Below are 21,828 nucleotides of genomic sequence, written 5' to 3'. Positions count from 1 at the left end.
AAGCTCTATAAACAGTGACAGCAGAGGGTGTCTTCCCACCGAGGAGCCACCAGTGTTTTTGAGCTGCCCTGATGAAAGGTGATTGATAAACAAAGTCTCTCCGACAAAAACCACGAGTCTTGAATGTCAAATTACACCAGGAAAAAAAAACTGTGGTTCAAAAGAGCCATCGCAACTGAATGCTGTCTCTTTGATGCTGCTCTGTTGATCATCTTTTTATTTTCACTTTAATTCATGAGTCTTTCAGAAAAAGAGGAAACTATTAAATATGAGGCATTTGCCACCTGCTTCCAATGAGAAACTATGGAGTGACCTCTGAGGCAACCATCTTCATTTTAATTAAAAATCTTTCATTGCAGGAGGAGTTATGGGGCCGCAGTCTGGAATATAGTTGGCAGTGGTATGAATTAAATAGTGGACACCAAAATGAGCTTTGACACGAAGCACGAGAGGCCAACTAAAGTCTAGCTAAACAAAGTCTCCAGACATTCCCGTGCTGGTCGGCTTGATTAGCTTTCACATACTGTAAGAAGAAGTAGTTGTGGGCATCTCAATATTATCAATCGCAGATACTGCAGTAATTTATAAGCATAACCAAACATAGGCTGACACAAGCTAGAACAAGGAGCTTAACTTGGAGTTTGAAGATGCAAAGTTTCAAAAATATAGTTACAGATAAAAAATATATCATACTTTGCAAACGGATATGATATAATGCTCAGCTGTTTACAACCATGTTGGTGAAGGGCTTCTCCTCAGTACCTTGTTTATCATACAGTCAAATGGGGGGGGGGGGCTGACCTGCATTTGGAAAGGAAATCATTTCGACGCAGGGACGGAGAGGGTATCAATTATTCCCTCTGAAAAAAAAAAGGCTTTGAATGACAGAGCTGCTGGGGCCAAAGGTGCTGCGTATAGCACCAACAGTTGTCAGCCTCACAATGAGCACTGCTGAAAAGCTAATCTCATATTGCAGCCTGAGAGGTTACCTTGCGTTAATGAGCTTGCCTTCCCATGGAAAAGGCGCTCTATGACAAAAACAGCCCAGCGACAACGGGGTGATGTCACCCCCTTCACTGATGCGCTGAACCCCGACTTGTGTACATTTCAAGGCCCATTTGCAATCTGACAAAGCCGTGGAGGTATATAAGGGGATGCATAAACAATAATAATGACCACGTCATAAAAGACAACTGCTGTGTCTCTTTGTACGTGACACAAGCAGCAGTGTGATTTAAGAGAAGCAGCGCATTTGTTGTTGGCAGGCTGATACGCACCACTTCCTCGTCGGAGAGCTCTCGTCCCTGGATGCTGCTGCCGTCTCGCACGGCCTGTTGGTGCCTCTTGCCCTTGGTGTGGCTGAACAGGTGCACCTCTGAGGTGATCTACAAACACAAACACAGCGGTCAGAGGTCACTGCTGCGGATACAATGGAGGCCGAGTTAGGAAAGGGTCATCAGAGCCTCATGGGACGCTGGTGAAATTATATACCACAAGAGCTTTTCAATAGGACATGACCTGCCACCCCTGAAACTCTGACAAGCTGAGAGAAGTGGTAGTTTGTTACACAGCAGCCATGTATACCTCAGCTATACAAATTAAACAGGAACACAACAGGACATCATTATACAGAATGAGCTGACAGTCTTCTGACAAGCCAGTAAACACAGGAACTATTATAGTGGTTTTTATTGTCAAAAAGTTTAATATTGAAGTTCTGATGCCTACTAAAGAGACTTCAGGCTACTGAATTTGGTTGTCCTAAACTCCAATTAAGTCAAGTACTGCCAGAAGCAATTTGGGAGCAACACTGGACATTTTAAACAACAAGAACAAGCAGCGGGTTTACAGTAGCCAATGTTGTTCTCCAATCTATGGAAACCAGCCCATTTATGATACTTGGTGTTCCATGTCATTAAATAAAGTGCTTGCTGCCGAACCATTCGTGATCCCTCGTGTCAGATGCTGGTCAGGGTCATTGAACATTTTAACAAGATTCCCTCGATCATCCTAAACCCTCTTTATCTGACGCTGGTTTTGAAGCATTAACATGTCCCACCCTTGTTGCCGTGGAAGGCGGGGCCATGGCAGATAAATGTGTCTGCTTGTAGATTTGTTGTCTGGCACGGACAAGCGTAATCATGTCCAGTCGTAAATCTCTGTTTAAGAGCCTGTGTATATTGAATGCTGTTAAATCCTAATTTAAATGTGGCCTTTTCCAAAAAAAAAAAACCCTCCCCTGAATCACCTTGCAGTCAGAAGTTCTCTTGTATACAGACTGTATATATACACACACACACACTACACAGATAACTAAGGGGAGTTACCAAATTGGTCCCATGTTTACCATGACACACACATTAATTTAAAGAATTCAAATTACAGCTTGACTAGAGGATGTATACATAGAAATATACAGCTCTTTACACAAAACCACAGGATAGATAAATCTGGATTTTACAGGATTTTTACATGATGTGATGTATTTTAAAATCAATCAGCAATGATTTCAAGCAGTTAAAATGGAAGAGGGAGTGAAAGAATCAAGTGTAGCAAAGCTGCGCGATGCAACATTGCATTTGAAAATAAATGTGTCCACGTCATACAAGTAACTGTAATGTAAGAACGTTAACAATAATCCGTTAAGAAATACATCCACTAGAGGGAAGCACAGAGTCAAACGTTTCTGAAAACGGAAAACACAACGATGGTGGATGAGGTGGTCAAAATGTATAACACACAAATGAAGAATTCTTTTCCTCTAATATCCCCTTTTTAAGATGTCTCTGACATGTGGCCGTCGAACTATCCGCAACACAGCCTGTATGATTTCTGATGGTGTTGCTTCATTTTGTCCATGTTTGTAAGCTTTAAGACAATTCAAGTGTATCTCCTAAACAAGGTCTGACGATGACTGGATGGGATATACATACCACAACGCCACACAGAGAGCATTGCTTCTTCCGTTCATATGGTGTCAGTTTGGGGGTGTAGTCTGTGTTGGCATGTCGGCCACTGCTGAGCTCAGCAGCCTTCTCCTTCCTCTGTTCGATTTGCTCCATATGCCTACGGCTGCTCTCATCATGCTGTGGCAGAACAAACAGAAACCAGGGGCAATATGGAAAAAAATGGATTCTTGTATGGTGTCTGATAGAGAAGTATGGTGGCCAGAACAACTTACCTTCATTTGAATTTTCTTCTGCAGCTCCTCCATGGCTTCCTGTTGCGCTGCACTTAGAGCTGCCAGACGCTCCTCTCGGTCTCTTCACATATGACAAACAAAAAAAAAAAACAGTTTCACAAATCATCATGACTGTTGGAATCAAAAGGCGGATTGGAGAATACTGTGTTTATGTCAGACAACAGACCTGGCCCTTTCCCGAGCCGCATCCTCTCTAGCCTTCTCCTTTTCTTGCCTCTGCTGCTCAATACGAGCCTCCTGTTCCTTCCGTCTCATCAACAGCTCCTCCACCCGTGCCTGCCGCTCTGCTTCCAGAACCCGCTTGCGCTCCTTTGTGAAAAGGAGGACATGAGCTTCAAAGTCACTGGAAGATTAAATAAAAGTGAAGCAAAAAAGGTATAACAGAGCACCTGCACGGCTTCGTCTCTGGCCTGCTTCTCCTCCTGTCTTCTTTGCCTCTCCTCCTGCAGCTCATTGAGGCGTTGCTCATACTCATTTAACTTGGCCAAGACATCGTGTCTCTTGTTTTGGGCTTCAAGAGTATTGATGAATGCTATTTCGTTTACCTGTGAAAACACATTTAGTTATTCGTTATGAGATATAAAAACACAAGGAGATCAAAATGTAAATAAGCATATGCGCTTGCACACGCATGTAGTTATTTCGTCTCTCTCCAGTCTACATATTTCAAACCTTAAATTTAGAACAAGATTTTTAACTTTTTGGGTGTATCGAATATCATGTAGTATTGACGATGAAAAACGTGCCAAAGTAACTACATTCAGAAATATCCTCAGTTGTCTAGAGTATATGATTAGAAACTTCCAAGAGAACTGCTCCCCTACCTTGGCCTCCTCTACTTGAGCCTTCTTCACGATCGCCTGCAGTTGCAGATCTCTTTTAAACTCTGCGTGTAACAGCCTTTCCTCCATCATCCTCCGGCGTTGCTCCAACAATTCCTCCTTCCATTTCCTCACCTCTTTTTCCTGCAGAAAAGTGAGAAGGGGGTGTTGAATTTTTTTTTTAAATAATTGTATAGTACATTCTCCAGGACAACATAGCTTTCTTGATTATTCGGTTGCTAGCCTCTGCAGTGCTGCCATGTGAGGATTAGCATCAATATACAGCACTACCTGTATTTATGTGGTTGATCCTGATTTATTCTAGGACTGGCTCACTACACCATGGCCAGGAGAACAAAAACAAACTTCATAAAAGGCTGTTGATTTTGGACAGGGGGTCTCTCCAATGACTGTCTGCGGCAAGCTGGCTTGGATGCGACTGGAGGGGGGAGTTATAATATTTGGTGATTCTATCAGGCAGTGTGCTGACAGAACCTCTCGCTGTGAGCCAGTCTGGCCGAAGCTTGCAAGCAGTTTCTTTCGGGGGTCTTACTCACCCTTTCCAAAAGCTTCTGCAGTTTGAGCGTCTTTTCCTCCCGGAGTTTGTCCCTGAGCTGCTGTGCCTTCAGCTGTTTCTCCTCATGTTTCTTCTTTGACTCAGCAATGGTTCTGACAAAAATATGGAAACAAATCATTCATCTCTTCCCCTTTTTCTGTCTCCTCCCCTTATCAACAATGCATGCGGTAGTCATGGACTCCGATAGGCTCTAGGCCTGTTTAGACATTCTGAGTGGTAGCCTTACAGCGAAAAGGTCAGACACAATAAGTGGGCCTTTGACTTTCAGGCTGCCTGGTTAAATCCCTGTCAAAACATAGTAAAAGGCCTGAAAATGAGATTGAGTCGCTGTTCATCATGGAACTCAACACACAGAGATGCTGGTTGTGTTGAGAGGATATAATTACATCCGCAGACTCCTGAGTATGGCATTTCAAAAAAGAAGCTGCACCTTTTGCGTGACGGTGAAGATAATTTTTCGTGCATGTGGATTCCATGACCAGGAGGTCGAGAGGGTTCTTCCTCCACCATGTCACCCCATGAGGTGCTCTGACGCCAGGGCTCCCGAGCTAACAAAAGCAAAGAAAGAAAATATATGGATTTCAATCAAATTAATACATCAAGAAAATAGAGTTTAATTTAGATGTTCACCTCCATACCATCATAATCTGCCAACATGTCACTCCAATCGATGTTGACACCACATCCTCCATTGCCCATACTAGCCTGTAGTAAAGAGCAGCGTTTTTAATTTAAAATAAAAAATATAAACATAAACTAGAGGGGGGAAAAAAGATCCATCTTACAGAGAAGTCATTGTCAGTCTCCAGGTCGTTGTTCTCAGCTTGAATCTCTCTGGTCAGCTGCTCCTCTTCTGCAATGGCACTAGCGATCGCCTCCTCATTGGCCTTCTCCAGGCGGTCAGCCATCTCCTCTTTCTTAGCCAGGACCTCTGCCATGGACTGGGGCTGAACAAATGGCAAAGATATCATCTCACACACGTCATACACGCTGTTTGAACAAAGAAAAAGACTAGTATAACAGAAACTCCATTCATACAAGAATACAGAATCAAGTACAATTGTCCTGTACTGATGAAGATACCCTTGAAAAAGTCATCGACTAGCTGAAGAGTTTTGTCCAATATGTTGCTTAATATAAAACTATGCAGATAGGACATTTGAATAGCATACGTGAAAATGCTGTCCAGCAACACCACCGAGTTTAGATATTCAAAGTGGGCAGTATTTCTCAGTAAAAACAATCAATATAGCACCTCTGATAGGAAAGCTATATTAAGAGCATGATACAAAGATTGAGGGGACATCATACCAACCTATTCACACAACCATCACAAGAATCACAAGTGAAGAAGCATTCCAGAGTCATGCAGGGCACATTTACTGTGAGGATGAAGAGATGGTGGAAGGAGACAACCTCCGGTTTTAATTTGTGGCCTTTGTGAAATTGGTAGTAGTGGTAGTATGGCCGATTTCCTTAACATTGCAATGACAGAGTCACAAACAGTTAAATTATTTTATGCGTCTTATAAGAGGCATGAAAAGGAAGGCTGAAGTGTGTGCCAAGCCAAGAATACAAATTAGATGAGTTAACTTTTAGACTAAATGACCTTCAAATTTAAGATCATTTTCCTGGCAGAGATTTTGACTTGCCAATGCAGGAAGAGGAAAATATTGATGACAGCTCAGTTACATGAATTATCACCTACACCATATCAGAGGATGGCCATGCAGCCATCATTAATGTTATTAATCAGACCTTCCTGCTTTGACAGGTCAAAATAACTTCTGTAAAACATGTTTATCAAAGGTCAACCTAGAAAGGCTACAGTGGAACACAAACTACATATCATATCATCAGAACCGGAGAACAGCAGTTTTTTTTGTCCAAATAAACTGGCACAGGACAAGATTTTTGGGTAACACCCTACAAGCACTTGCTGGAAGACAAAAGCTGTCTATCCACAGCTATTCTTCACAGTGAATGCTACTATAACAACACTGCAGAGAGCTATGCGGTCATGCCAGCACATTTGGTCTAGGGGGGGTTCTTAAGATTGACTTTGTTTAGGCGGTGAAGCACCTTTGGGAATCCCTGCCCCCCCCCCCCCGACCACCCCTCCCTCTGCTCCTCCATCTCTCAGCACTCACAGTAGAAAGCTCTGTGGGGTCCAGCACACTCTCCAGTTTCACCGCTGCCATGGGAGTCTCAGCCTGTCGTGGAGCAGATGTGGCCATGCCCTGTGACGCACCCCCCTCAGCCCCACTGTCCCCCAAGGCCAACAGTCCACCGAGCCCATCCGTCTGGGGTAGATCTGGGGATGTGGAGAGGGCCAGAGCTGGGGCTGGGACTGGGACTGATAAGGTAATGTCTGTTGAGGATGGGGTGGGCTCTTGGGCTTGGAAAGGGGTAAGAGCAGCTATGGGGGGAGGCGCGTCTTCACAGGGTGCGTCGACACACTGCCCCGAGTCTTGTACATTCTCTGCTGGGGGCTGCACCGACAGTCACACACAAGCACACGCAAACTCAATTAAAGACATGCATATTTCAAGCAACAACAAAAAAAATGTCAACACAGCTGTAAACACAAATCATGCAGGGAATCTGGTACTGACATGCCCTAAACATTGATTCAAATTTGCAGTCAAAGATTGACCGGAAATACAGATTTGTATTTCAAAAATCAACCCGTGGATACAGTATAACACACTCTTACCATGTGTGTCTTGAGGAATTGGCAGTGTTTATTTCATGAGAGCGAAAAGGGGGTTTTCTACAAATGAAATGTCAGTGTGCAATCAATCGCCTGATACGCCTGTCTAGACAGTCTGTATATGAATATCACTGAGGCCAAACAAAAACAATGCGGCTGATAAACCGGTCTAGTATTACTCTGCTTCTTGTGAATAATTGATATCCAGGGGACTCCTCTGGGAGAGAGACGTCACAAGGTACCTCCATGGTATGCCCACTCTCTGGATGTTCAACCTTCTCCACGGAGTCAGGCTCTGCAGGGACTTGCAGCTCAGTATCTGCTGGGGTTGTGTTGATGTCTGAGGGACACTGAGGACAGACTTCCTGCTTTTCTTCTGGAGGGAGATGTGGGGGCTTCTCCTTTGTGCTGTCCGGCTTCGGGATGACATGAGCCAAGACAGGACTGACCTTAGCAACTATAGCAGCAGATCGAGGCTTAGAAGCACGTCCTCGCTGGACAGTCTCCCAACCCTCAGCATCTTTTTTACCTGGAGCAAACACAAGGTACTTGATTATGTCCTGCTGTACTCAAGATGTCTAAAGAGTACAATCAAGGTCTAAGAAGGGAGGGATTCTTACTCTGTTTTTCTACTGGATAAGTTGTTGGCTGACTGCAGCTAGGGAGCGACTGAGTGCACTTCACTCGGTCTGCCCAGCTGGGGCCTGTGTGGGAGAGTCGGGCTGCTGCCAGGACAGGTGAAGGACCACTGAAAAGACAAATGCGCATCATGTATAAAAATTGAAAGTATGCAGGTGTTTTGGTATATTATTCTTGTCTCCGAGCACTTCCCGCTGCACGTCAGAGTCACTTCAGCGGTTTGAAGATGGTGCCAAGCTAAACCAAGCACTCTCCACTAGCAGATTGGACTGTACTGGGCAACAGGCCTCCATCGTGATCAATATCCATTTCCTGCAGCGTCAGATTACAGAGCACTGCCTATACTGAGCTAATGCTTCAGCAGCCTTTAACTGACACTTTCATCTACACCTTCCACTGATTGTACAGCCAAAGAGTGAGAGACTCAACAAATTGCACTAAACTAATACTCTACCATGAGAAATCAATGGCGCTATAGCAAGATAAAATGGTCTGCATCCTCTAACCCATTCAAATGGACATTATTGCCTTCTGGCAGGCACAGATTGGTTAACAACCTGATAACATACTATGACACCATGTATTGTAATCCAATCAACATTTGTGTCGATTTCAACCTCAATCAATCAAAATATCAAAAGGTATTCTTCAGGTTAAAACAAGGAATTTGGTTCCATAAAAGCATCAACACTTGAGACTTTGCCCTAGACAGGACTGTCTGACACAGCAAGAGCAATGATGGAAAACAACAGAGCTTACCCAAAGTTGAGGGTACGACGTGCACCCGGAGAAGGAACCATTCTCTCTGCTGACTGGCTGGGCATCACATGGCGTCCAGGAGACATCTTACGCACCTCCCAGGCTAAAGACGTAGGCCTCAAAAAAGAAAAAAGGAAAGAAAAAAAAAAAGAACATTACTTAACTAATGTCAGTAACGATTTCTTGCTGCCAACAAGAGACAGACTTGGCTCATCCTTTGGCAAATAAGTTAAATGGCTGATTCCCTTGCATACGGCAGTTTCAGGTTGTTGTATTGATTAACAGTATGCCTTAAATGAGCAACTGGGGGGGGGGGGGAGTAGCACTGGGGAATTTTATTTCTTTGTCAATTTACGGTTGCAGTGGTCACTGTGTTAAAGAAAAGCCAACAAGCTCATGGATCTCTTTGAATTAAAGCCAAAGCTATTGATTCCTTCTGTTTGAGACTCAAAGCCAGGAACCAGATACAGTTTCAACTCGGGAGCGATTGAAAACGGGAAGCAAAGGAAAGTAAGAGACAAAAAAACGAATGAATACAGGGAGATCACCTGTTCTGAGCATCGGTCTTCTCCAACTTCTCCTGAAGCTGGATCCAGTCGATGAGAGCTTTGAAATCACGAACATAGTTGTCCAGCATCATTAAAACTTCCTGGAAAGCAAGAGTGAAGAATATAGCAAAAGTGCATGACATTAGTTGTGAGTAAATATTTTCTGGATAATAATTGTTAAAAAAAAAATTCAGTTAGTTAAACAAACATTAATTCCATGAGTGTCTGAGAGAAGGGGCTCTATTACACAACAGAAAGCTGACTTCAAATGTTGGTTATCCAGAGGTGGTGCACCGTGGGGAGCTTTTCCCCCCTGAGCTCTAATGAAACGGACACAACTGATTGATGGGGATCGTGAAGGGAGTGGTAATTGAGAGTAAAGCTTCACAGTGCTTTTAGTTAATAGACAAGTCAGGCGAGTGAAAGATGTGTCCAGCAGCAGCAGGTCTGTTGATTAGAGGTGGTTAACAGAAAAAGACCGCCACTCCTGCCTGGCGTTCATTTGGTAATGAAGGCCAAGATGGAGAGAGGCTTGCCTCTCCTCTGACAGGTGAACCAACAGTGAGTGAAGGGACCATAAAGTGGCTTTCAGCATGTTAACAGACACACTTACCTAAATACAACCCTCACATAACATTTCATGAGGAATGACAAAATGTTTAACCTCCTAGAAGCCTTGCCATAAAGTAGGGCGGCCAGTAAAAGCCAGTGGTCCATCCATAAACAGTGACAAGGATGCACAGGTAGAGCTGAGGTTATTGACTCGAGTCATTCATTTACAGTTTTTTTATTTAAACAATTTACTAGCCTGTTTGCTATTTTAACCAGTTACATGAAAGAAATCCTTTTTTTTTTTTAATAATCTCCAAAAACCTGAGGGTTTTTTGAATTTTTTTTTTTGACTGGTTAAATTTACTAAACCTTTCGTTCTCCACCTCCATAGCAGACAGAGGCATGAAGTTAAAAAAAAAAAAGAAAACAAAAAAATGAGACCTTCGGCACTGATGCAAGATGACTTGCTTTTGCCCATCTGTTTTTGAAACTTTTTTCCCCCATCACTTAACATCTTAAATGATGTGGATGTCACATCAGTTCTAAAGGGAGAAGCATGGAAATGTCTAAGATTTCAGATCGGATATCGGATCAGGAATATCAGAATAAGGAACCAAAAGTTAAGCTATTCAAATCTACTGACTTCATGCACAGATTGGATATTGGCATAACAGTGCCGATCCACATAGTGCCTCAGAGTCTCTCCACAATAATGTAATATGAGACGTATACGGTTTGAAAAAAAAAGAAAAAAGATCTGGACTTAAATTTACAACGAGCGTGTTTTTTTGCTGCCGTGATAAAAAAGAAGTGCCGTGTGGTTTACGACCGCATCATGCTGTAACTTTAAACATCATAGCAAAAAAAAAAAAAAGATAAGATTACAGAAAAAAGGAGCTATGGTCCTAGAATCAGTATGTGTGTTGGAAACAGAACAGAATTGGAAAAAATTTGGATTGCTGCCTCTTGAGGTAGGCTCTGGCTAATGTGTCTGATAAAATCAGGAACGGCATTAAGAACTGAGAGAAACTAATTAGAGCTGTGGGCTATGGTGAGCGTTAATAAGCATACATGACCCATTCTACTCCCGTTGAGTGGAACGTACATTTCTATTTTGGGCAGCGATAACATTACCTTTAGTTTATAAGCATTACAGTAACACAGTAGCCTTAGTAGAGCGTGGTAGGAGTCACTTCCTGACAATTGTTGTGTTTACGACCATTAGTTTATAGGCGGACTATAGTGAGCCGTTTGTGTCAGAGTGCACCATGCAGATTGCCCACAGATCCACTGGGGGATTGTGGCTGGGGGCTACATGAGCACTTTGCATCCCATTCCCGATGACTCCATCATCTATCAATGTCCATTAAGCCCAAACTGGGTGGGATGGGGATTATGAGCAGTACCCAGAGCCATGGCCATTAGATAGCATTAGGGTGTAGTGAGATACACCAGTATGAGGAGGGAAAAAACATCTAACAGCCAGATGTCTAACACGGGCTGACTGACAACACTGGGATCACACCACAGGGAACTGGGCTGTGGCACCGACCGCAGACCATCACCGGAACCATGCTCAGCATAATGCAGCATGGCAGAGGAATCAATACTACATAGGAAATGCCAGAGTGCCCTGGGGCAAAAGCACAGCGGCAATCAGCCATTCATAGGCTCCTCCAAACAAAACAAAACCCTGTAGGATTAATGATATGCCCGATGCAAAATGACTGAGAAAAAATTAGAAAAAGGGAAACGCTCAAGCCCATTTCAGGAAATGCCAGAAGACCAACACAACAGATATTTAATGTTGTTTACAGTCTGTCATCAAAATTCAGTCAGCAAGGCCCAGGAGAGAGCCCTGTGATAATTCTCTCACCAACAAGCCTCCATTGAGCCTCTGACAAAAAGCAGAAATCAAGAGGAATGTGGGTCGTGAGGGAGAACATGTGTAATGAGCTCACTGTCCCCCTCTAGTGGTCAAAATACATAACAGATTCCAGCCTCATCAAAAGTAGAAATTCCCCTTTTTCAGTTTCGGTTGAGAGACCACGAATTCTGTATGCTGAATTTTAATTTCTTCCGGCTTCCCCTTTCTTTAAGGCAAACTAACCTTGCATTCTACGACACTTTGATCAGATTCACAGGTGACGTAGATCTCGTCCACAGCACGACGCAGGTTGTCGAAAAGGAAGGCCCAATAGCGTGCGCGCAGGTCCACTTTACGAGGTTGTCTGGTTTTGGTGGGGCTCTTCTCAGCTGCCTTGTCCAATAAGGAGCCAACTGTGCCTTTATTGTCCACGCCAGCATTCTGTAGAGACCGAGCATGTAACAAACATGTTGTGTGCGTGTGTATATTAGTCTGGACAGGCAAATACTGTGGAGCGAACATCAGGGAATACAGGGGGATTTTGTAGCTATGCAGATCTCAGAGGTGGGTGATGGGATAGTTACATCAGTTAAGAGTCTGAGAGTCATGAAGACACAAAAAGTGATCCATAAAATGAACTCTGACCTGATCCTGATCATCAAATATGAAACAATACCAACAATAAAAAGTTAACTGAAACAAATGTATTCTGAGAAAATGCAAATGGCAATAATCGCAGATCATAATCAAACCAAAGGATGAGGAAGAGGGAAAAAAAAAAAATCTGTTTCAATATACCATGGACAACATGGGGCACGTATCACACAGCCTGGTTATATTCTAACTGCTGACAGCAGTTTTACAAATCCAGTGCAAAGAGGCCCTTTAGGACCATGCAGCTATAGGAACTAGCCACTAGGGAGCTCCTCCAAGAACTACTTTCCCTAAAGTGCCTTTTTTGTGAGCCAACTACACAATATCTATTGAAGCAATTATTAAAATCACAGCAGAGAAATGCAACAAAAGATGGGCGGAGAATTCTTGAAGGCAGAAATGTAGGGATTTTTGCAGTGAACTCAGTTAACATTTGATAAGCAAATGCACCGTCGAATCTGGAGGAAGGTGGGATGTTTGTATGCTGGGAGACAGAGCCCTGCGCTCCCCACACACTGACCAGTGCTGGTGAGAAGGCAGAGCGACTGGCTGGGGGCAGTTCACTCCAAGCTTATTTGAAGGACCATGGATAGTATGACGTCACAAATTCCCTCTGCCTTATCTGGGTTGGGGGTTCTTCCATTTTTCTGCTCAGTAATACACACGAGGCCATTAACTACACACATGAAGTATTCAGAGATCTGACTATGGGCTGTTTTCAATTGTGTGTGGGAAATTAACATTCAGGCCCTGCATTTATTGCATTTTCAACTTCTGTGCTCAGCTTTTCAAGAGTGACTCATCTCATGTAAAAACAGAAGTTTGCCAAACAGATACACTTGAATCTCTTCATAGGGTTTAAGAGAGACAGAGGAAAAGGATTGGTGGATGGTGCCCTCTGGTGGACAAAAAACAACAACTAATACAGACCTGTTTCTTATTTCTTTGTTGTCCAGAGTGGATCCTTTGAGCCCTGGAACTACCGCTGGAATTGCTTTTGGATTTTGCTGTGTGGATAAGGGGAAGAGAATGTGACAGAGTGAAAGGGATGAAATAAACAGGGTTTATAATCTGGGCTTCAAGAAAACCATCAACACGATGATCTTCATCTCATTATTCACAATGTTACCTGTCTGAGCGAATGTGAATCAGATAATAAGTTTAAAAGGCAAAGCAGTCCCTGTCAGACATGACTGGATGGGCATTAAAACACATTCATGGTTAAAACTCAGCAGTAAAGAAGCTGTGAAATCAATGAAATGACCAACAAAGAAAAGAGAGCCAAACAAAAGTGAGAAAGTGTGGGAGGCTGTGGTGGGGGTGTCTGAGTGGGAGATGACCTATGAGGAGCCTTTTAGTGTGAACAAGCAACCACGTGCCATACAGGACGTTCTCTGAGGGGAACATACAAACGTGGAAAATGTATGTTCAACACCAACCTTCCTCCTCTTTGCTCTCTAGAGGTACACTCCAGGCAATCAGGTTCCGAGCTGCACGGCCCTCTTCTGCAACTATCTTCCGTACTTTGTCATGGCTGTTGGAGCGCTGAAAAGATGCCTGTAGGAATTTAAAGAGTAACGGAGAGTTAAACTGCAAAGAAGTACAACGTACGTGTGACTGATCCTGCAGGCACGAAGAAAATTTGACAGTATGATACGCTGCATAAAATAAGGCTTGGGTAACATTTGAAACGGGAGGTATGACAAGATAAACATGACATTCACCATGGATTCTCCTCACATTGATGGAGGTAGAAAAACACAACACTGAGAGGCATTTTCTACACTGAGTCTCTTGCTTTCTGTGAGGAGACACCTCAGAATGCATTATGGGTCATTCCATGGCCTTGCATGAGAAATCAATGTGATAAAGAACCTGGTAAGTCCAAAGTCACTTTAAATTGTTCTTATTGTCAATAAAACCTTTGAAAATACTGAAACTAAAAAAAAAAAAGCTCACGCATCAATCATATTATAAGCATTCAGAGCACTTCACGTCTGAATTTAAGAGATGTAAGAAGACAACGGCTAAAGGGTTGTGGAACAGTCATACATGGCACAAAGGGTAGGACTGTCCCATGTTTGTAGTCATCCATCCATCCATGTTCTATAACACCTATCTGTTAAGGGTCGCGGGGGGGCTGCTGGAGCCCATCATCCCAGCTGACATTGGGTGAGAGGCAGGGTTCACCCTGGACAGGTCGCCAGTCTGTCACAGGGCGATCAGGAGCAATTAGGAGCTCAGTATCTTGCTCAAGGATACTTTGACATGGTCATCGGGGGAAGTGAGGATCGAACCAGCAACCCTTCGGTTGCTAGACAGCCAGGCTTCGACTGAGACAGTTGTGAATTGTTATTAGATGATGCGCTCTTTGACAAGAATCTTGACAGTTACAAAGACAAGCTTGGTTATCAGGCACATCAGAAATCGATGCTAAACTTTTCCCCATTTTGTCGTATTAAAAAGCAAACAATAATTGCAACTTCATTGTAATTTTGAATCACAATAACTGTAGAATTGCAATGTAAATCAAATCAGTGCACAAGATATGCGATAATACCAAATTGCACATTAGCGATGACAGCAACTGCAGCACGGCTCCTGAAAAATTAGTCCAGTATAGTTTAAAAGTTATGCAAGCTTCACCTTCATTTCATTCGATACAGTGCATTATGCTACAGCACTGATCGCAGCATGCCATCTCAGGTATTTGTTCAATTCCATCTGTGTGGTCTTGAGATGGGTTTGAAGCAACAACCATGTAGGCATTATGTGCGAGCAAGAAGACTACTGGCACCGACAAGAAACAGCTAGAGGCAGAATCTGCAGCCTACTTTGTGTTAACAAGCATCACGGTTGACCTACACATTGAATATGCACGAGTGAACTTGACTGTGGACTCAAATGAAGCAGCTCCTGTGTGAAACAAGTCGTTCATGATGGAATAAAACATCCACAGCTGCTGGGGAAAAAAAGCTCCGTCACATCAGTGTGGTTGGAGAGCACATGCCATCAGCTCCTTCAAAATATAACATGTACCTGTCAAATTGGTTGATTAACTTCTTATTCTGATTTAGGATTAGGGCTGTAACGATACACTAATCTCACAATACCATACACGATATTTGGCTCACTATACAATTCGATACACTAATATCCTTTTATGAAAGATATTAAAGGGACAGTGTTCCATTGACTTGTAGCTTGCAAGCTTCAAGCTTTTGAGAAGTAAAGTGAACAATGAAGACTTTAAGTGCAGCAAGTGGCCTTCTTTGGCAGCTTTTTTAGCTTGATACTGAACATATAAAGGTAGCTACGAGTCAGTCGAGCCACCAGGTTAAATCATGGCAGCCAATAATTCAATTCGCGGGTGACTATAGCATACATAGTGCGGCTTCATCGCATTCACCATGCGCCTAAAGCCGGTGTTTTCCACCACCGAATAAGGTCTCAAATCCTGACAAAGTAGGCAGTGGACTCTTGTCAATTTTCTGCGACCTCGGTAAAGAAGATGGGAACTTGTAGAAACCACCGCCGTCACCGTCCAGCGTGGTTTATTTCGGGTCGCGCCACAGCTTCTTGGTCTCGGTCTCAGTTAGCACTATCTTGTCCGGGTGATGATGTTTTAGTTGGCTCGCATGTTGGTGGTATTTCCAGAGTGCTTAACGTTTGTGTGACACAGTTTGCAAACGGGCACACTTTTGTCTAAATCGTCGCTTTCTTTTTTGTTTTTCAACCCAAAATGCTTCCACACATAATTTAAGCATGCAGACACTGGATTTATACTCGACGCCAACGTTCCCTCTAAACTGCGCACTTGAGCAATCGAGCACCGCTCGCACATTCTCAGTCGATGCAGCGTATAGACTAGGTGGGTGACAGGTGTCCAGCCAATGATACGATACGGTTCACTGAGACTACGTAGCCAATCCTAGCATTGACAGTGCTTGCGTATGTGCCCTGCCCATACGCTCCGTGGCACCTTGGAGTTTAGCTAGCGAACAACAGTGCGGCAGACGTAAGAGACAACAACGGTAGCTCAGCGGTTGAATTGTAAACCCCCAAAAATATTAAAAGTAAATTAACAGAAATTGCTGGTGTAATTTGATTCCTTCAATAAGCCATGTACCTTGCTGTGCTCCCAGACGTTGAACAGGTGTGTGGCCACAGCGTCCACAACTGATGTTGCTCACATCGATCCTAGGTGTGCTCAGGGAGCTTGTGTGTAGACCCAGACACATGAGAAATTAGAGGGAACATTGAGTATGATTCCTCCCAGAAGAAAGCTATCCATCTCCGCTGCAGGAGAGTAGAGCCTTCCAGCAGAATTTTGGGCTCAGGCTACGACGGATAAGAGAGTTCGCAAGGAGTACATGTGCGATGCAAGCGGGAACTGCGGCAGTTTCCACAACGAGCCAAAGTAGCAAGCTAACGTCGATGAGCCGAGGACACGGCCGCTACACAAAGCTACTGAGCTGGAGAACGTAAGGAAGAGCGAGTGCCCAACATCCAATGGACAGGCAGATGAATGATAATAAATACGGTTATTAGCGGTTATTTAAATTACCTTTGAATTTACTTCTATAAATAGGCGTCTATGATGAGGTAGGACATGTTACGTTAATGACTGTGCTTTTGTACTGATTCTCAGTTTGTTGTAGTTACCACTGGGGGCCCACCAGGGGTCACTGTCAAGTTTCTTTTGACTTGTTGAACGAAGAATAAAAGACGGTTGTTGTTCTTCAGAGGGCACGAGTGGGAGTGAGTAGTACATCGATGTTCCCTGTAAACTACACGCTTGCGCAATTGCGCACCCCTCGCACATGCTCAGCGCACAAGGAAGTCTATGTAGCGCATAGACTAGGTGGGTGACAGGTGTCCAGCCAATGACACGATACGGTTCACTGAGGCTACGCAGCCAGTCCTTGCATTGACAGTGCTTGCGTATGTGCCCTGTGGCACCATGCAGTGCGGCAGAGATAAGAGACGACGACGATGCGTTGTAACCCCCCGAAAATATTAAAAGTAAACTAATAGAAATTGCTGCTGTAATTTGATTCTTTTTTATAAGCCATGAACCTTGCTATGCTCCCAGGTGTTGAACAGGTGTGTGGCCACAGCGTCCACAATTGATGTTGCTCACATCGATCCTCAGTGTGCTCAGGGAGCTTGTGTGTAGACCCAGACACATGAGAAATTAAAGCTGCAAGCAGCGTTGTTAGGGCCTGAGCCCCTGCGCGGCCTACGGCCGCGTCCTTGACACCGGCCCGAATCCAACGGTGTAATCGGCAAATCCCTAGGCCTTGTAGTTTAGGAGATACGAGCATCAGTGCGCTGCACAGTGTGAGTGCAGAGCTGAGAGCCGGCCCTTTAAGAGCCCCTCCCTTCTCTGCTCGCTCTCTGCCATCTCTGTCAGAGCTGAGAGCAGAGCTGAGAGCAGAGCTGCCAGCTGGCCCTTTAAGAACCCCTCCCCCGCTGCACTGTCTCTGATCTGTGCTGGAGTGGAGAGAGTGGAGGATTCAGAGAAATGTAGTGTGTAAAAGGTGAATAACTCGGCATACGTTGGTCAAAAGTCACACAAAATACCATATTTTTGTAGGGATTTTTGTGAGGAATACAGTGGTGTGTTTTTAAAAGCTGTGGAATGTATGGTGTAGATGTGAGAAGCATTTGTTTGAGAGTATGTACCCTGAGAGGACACGCTCTCCCCATAGACTTCCATTGTAAGGCGAAAAGTGTCTCCCCCACTTTGACGGCTCATAAAATCCAAACCGAGCGCGTAGTATATTAACCTTGAACAACTTTTAATCAGCACAGTTGGGAGAGTAATGTGTGAAAGTTTGGAAGCCCTGGCATTTACGGTTTAGGAGGAGATAGATTTTGTTCGGGGTGCAAAATTGTCCAAAATTAGACATTCGTGTCCAAATTGTGGACATCCTGTTACAGTTAGGTCAAGGGTGTGAGTGTATGATTTATCCGTCTTGATGAGACGAGTTCAATGGTGTTGGTCCCATGTCTCTAGGACATTCCTACAGTCTGTGGCGTGGTTTTTTGTGTATGTAGGTGGCGCTATTGAGTAGAGCGCCTCTTTTTTTTTTAATTATCTAATTTTTCGCCGCACCCGATGTGCTTACCAAATTTGGTGAGTTTTCAAGCATGTTTAGGGGGTCAAATTAACTTTTGAAGTGGCGAGTGTGACTTCGAAACATAATAGGGTCTTCGCCAGGGACTGGCTCAGGCCCTAATTAGAGGGAACATTGAGTACGATTCCTCCACCGCAGGAGAATAGAGCCTTCCAGCAGGATAAGGGCTCAGGCTACGACGGATAAGAGAGTTTGCAAGGAGTACATGTGCGATGCAAGCGGGAACTACGGCAGTTTCCACAACGAGCTAAAGTAGCAAGCTAACATCGGTGAGCCGAGGAAACGGCCGCTACACAGAGCTACTGAGATGGAGAAAGTAAGGAAGAGCGAGTGGCCAACATCCAATGGACAGGCAGATGAATGATAATAAATACGTTTATTAGCGGTTATTTAAATTACCTTTGAATTTACTTCTATAAATAGACGTCTATGTTGAGGTAGGACATGTTACGTCAATGACTGCTTTTGTACTGCGATTTTCAGTTTGTTGTAGCTACCAACTGAGAGCCCACCAGGGGTCACTGTCGAGTTTGTCTAAGAGACGACGACGGTAGCTCTGCGGTTGAATTGTAAACCCCCCAAAATATTGAAAGTAAATTAACAGAAATTGCTGCTGTAATTTGATTCTTTTAATAAGCCATGTACCTTGCTATGCTCCCAGGCGTTGAAAAGGTGTGTGGCCACAGCGTCCACAACTGATGTTGCTCACATCGATCCTCAGTGTGCTCAGGGAGCTTGTGTGTATGCCCAGAGGGAACAACGCTCGCTGCCATTCTCCTGAATTACTCAGCTCTAACCGTATGAGAAAGGTTTCGGGGTTTGGGTAACTAGAAATGCTCTCAGCAACACTAGCGGCTGGCAGACCTTCCTGCACAGTGCGGGACAGGGGGGGGGGGGGGGGGGTTGATTGGGGTTTAACGTATCAATACTCGCGGCTGAAAAATCTATTCTCTCTGGGGAAAAAATATCAATATATACCGCAGAATCGATAAAATTGCTCAGTCCTACTTAGGATTGCAAAAGTCCCAGGTATTCAAGGTTGGAAACTTTGCAAAGAAATCAACAGAATTAAACTGGATATTTTGGGGGTAATTCATACACACTGTATTCACCACAAACATAAATAGAAACATTTTGTATTTTCATAAGCAAAAATACATTCAATATATATCCATTCATCTATTTTCTATACGGCTTATCCATTGGGGATAATGTGTGTGTGGTGGGGGGGGCTGGAGCCTATTCCAGCTTACATTGGGTGAGAGGCGGGTTCACCCTGGACAGACATGCAATATATATTTCAAAAATAAATATTTTTGATTCGATCTATTAGTCTACCTTTTGGTAGACTTTCAACAGATCATTTCATCAGAAAAACAAAGCACGAATGGGAAAGAAAGTAAATCTACTCTCCCATTCAAACCCCTGCAGTAGTGTGCAAGATGCTAAAAATCTGTCCATGATAGCAGAAGGCACAGTGCACTGTGAACTTGAGTGTCTATTAAATACCCCCAGTGTCCAGTTTGTCCCCACTGACTCACACAATCATGAAATCCCATATAATCCAATTCATTTCCAAGAAAAGTTTAACAAACTTTTGTTAAAAAAAATACATCAGCTTATTTCTGAATATATTTTTGTACATTCAAGCAACTTTCCACCCTCTTCTTAATGTATTGTGACTTCTTGCAATATGATCATAAACCCCAGTCTTATCCTCCTGGATCTTCCACTCACTCTGTTCTCTCTCTCCAAGCAGAATATCCTGTACCACTTCTGTATTATTCAATAACAGTCTAATCTAACGTTAGCTAAAATCCGGACCAAACATGGCTGTTTAGGTCTGTCAAGGATAAGATGTTGTTTCAAACTTGAAAAAGAAACATTGTTACCTGAAACTGACACGCACAAAAAAAGAGAGCCATTTCTTTTCTTTAACAACAAATGAGTCATGGAACAAACCGTTCTCTCTCTCTCTCTCTCTCCCCCCCCCCCCCACACTACTATTCAGGCAAGAAAGCTACTACATAACCTCTCTTGCAATCAAAAAAAAATTCAGATACATTTAGGCTGTATCTGAGGCAGGAACAGTTGCTAGGATAACATGCAAGTGTTTAAGGGTTAGCGTTCAAGGCTATCGCTATAATGTAAACACGGCTCACTGGTCATCACATATGCAGAAAAGGCACGCAGACAGTGTGTTGGCCTGATAGCATTTAATGTCCCCAAGGGAGATACCCAGCTGACCTACTTTTGGTGAGCAAAATTCTTTACATGTAGAGTGGCCTGGGCTTTATTCTCCTCAAGTTGAAAAAAAAATACTAAGAGATAAAAGAAGATGAAACAGCGCAGGTCGTGCCAAACTGAGCCAAAGAAAAGAGTGAGGTAGGCCTACATTTATGCACCATCTCCCAATACTGTAAATATTTACTCCGTTTCCTGGGTTGAGAAACCAGCGGATGACAGACGAGCGTTGTGAGGATATACCTACTCACATCTGATTGGCAATTGTGTGTAGCAGCAGCAGCAGCAGCAGCGGCAGCCTGAGGCAAAAAGACTTACAGCAACACAGCCTTGATCCACTTTAATCAGTTGCAAACAACCTGTCTCCTGAAGTGCTGTGTAGAGGAATAAGACACATTGTGGAGCCTTACTCTGACCATGTTCTCTGGCCAGGCAATACTTGCCCATTCACTATAAAAAACACTTATTGTCTTGACTGTGCAGAGTAAAGCCAAGTCTAAGGTTTCCCTTTGGCAAACACATGCAAGCAGCATGACAGTGGGTGAGAAGAAGCATGTTAGGAGAGACAGAGAAAATTAAGAGATACGTACAGAGTAGAAGTACAGAGTGTGAGCAGGTTCCTCGTCCTTATCCACCCCTGACATACTTTTGCTGCCCACTTCAGGCAACCTGTTCCCCCTCACCAGCGGCGCCACTTGTAAAAGGTGACATCGTCATCTGACAGCAGGACCAAAATAGACTCCCGCTGTGCAGTCCAAACTGTCATAGCAACTTGCCCAGCTGTGTCAACTCCTCTCCCAGTAGAAGACAGTGAGTAGGTGCTCAGTAGCCCATAAGTCCAGCTTGACACTTTGACTATTCTACCTGAATCTAAGACATCGACTGAGTTTGCAGCCACTTCTTAGGCCCAACCACCGTCTATCTCGCTGCCAGTCTGCTCTGCACTCCACTGCATGCAGTTTCCTACATTTACAGCTTCTCAGCTCTGCATCAGAGCCCCCACTCGCTCTCTCTCTCTCTCTCCATTTCTCATCTCTCACTCTCCTTCTGCCACAACACTGCACAGTCGTGCGCACACAGCCGGCCTGCCTGCCGCTCTGCTCTCCATC

At 43.9% G+C, this 21,828-nt stretch overlaps 1 protein-coding gene across 4 annotated transcripts in view; it reads right to left on the bottom strand.

Moving 5' to 3' along the window:
• Positions 1 to 21,828, bottom strand: part of scaper (S-phase cyclin A-associated protein in the ER) — a 61,192-nt gene that overhangs the window by 37,178 nt on the left and 2,186 nt on the right. For 2 of the 4 annotated variants that reach the window (XM_086208991.1, XM_086208990.1), the window contains 18 exons: positions 13,772 to 13,889; positions 13,263 to 13,339; positions 11,922 to 12,119; positions 9,260 to 9,360; positions 8,712 to 8,828; positions 7,934 to 8,061; positions 7,556 to 7,842; positions 6,751 to 7,092; positions 5,386 to 5,547; positions 5,239 to 5,305; positions 5,031 to 5,148; positions 4,581 to 4,692; positions 4,027 to 4,167; positions 3,592 to 3,747; positions 3,369 to 3,511; positions 3,182 to 3,263; positions 2,934 to 3,086; positions 1,278 to 1,385 (listed from right to left, as the gene is read on the bottom strand). In XM_086208991.1, the coding sequence (XP_086065117.1) occupies positions 1,278 to 1,385; positions 2,934 to 3,086; positions 3,182 to 3,263; positions 3,369 to 3,511; positions 3,592 to 3,747; positions 4,027 to 4,167; positions 4,581 to 4,692; positions 5,031 to 5,148; positions 5,239 to 5,305; positions 5,386 to 5,547; positions 6,751 to 7,092; positions 7,556 to 7,842; positions 7,934 to 8,061; positions 8,712 to 8,828; positions 9,260 to 9,360; positions 11,922 to 12,119; positions 13,263 to 13,339; positions 13,772 to 13,889 (2,610 nt within the window). Of the gene's footprint in view, positions 1 to 1,277; positions 1,386 to 2,933; positions 3,087 to 3,181; positions 3,264 to 3,368; positions 3,512 to 3,591; positions 3,748 to 4,026; positions 4,168 to 4,580; positions 4,693 to 5,030; positions 5,149 to 5,238; positions 5,306 to 5,385; positions 5,548 to 6,750; positions 7,093 to 7,555; positions 7,843 to 7,933; positions 8,062 to 8,711; positions 8,829 to 9,259; positions 9,361 to 11,921; positions 12,120 to 13,262; positions 13,340 to 13,771; positions 13,890 to 21,309; positions 21,757 to 21,828 lie in introns of those variants that run through there. The other 2 variants (XM_086208992.1, XM_086208993.1) reach the window with 2 other exon arrangements.

Source organism: Aulostomus chinensis, chromosome 7 (genome assembly GCF_037954235.1).
Source record: "Aulostomus chinensis isolate RoL2024-O1b breed Wild chromosome 7, RoL_Achi_v1.0, whole genome shotgun sequence".
NCBI classification, from domain to species: domain Eukaryota; kingdom Metazoa; phylum Chordata; class Actinopteri; order Syngnathiformes; family Aulostomidae; genus Aulostomus; species Aulostomus chinensis.
Note: the sequence above shows the minus strand (reverse complement) of the source record. Positions and strands in the feature narration are given on the sequence as shown.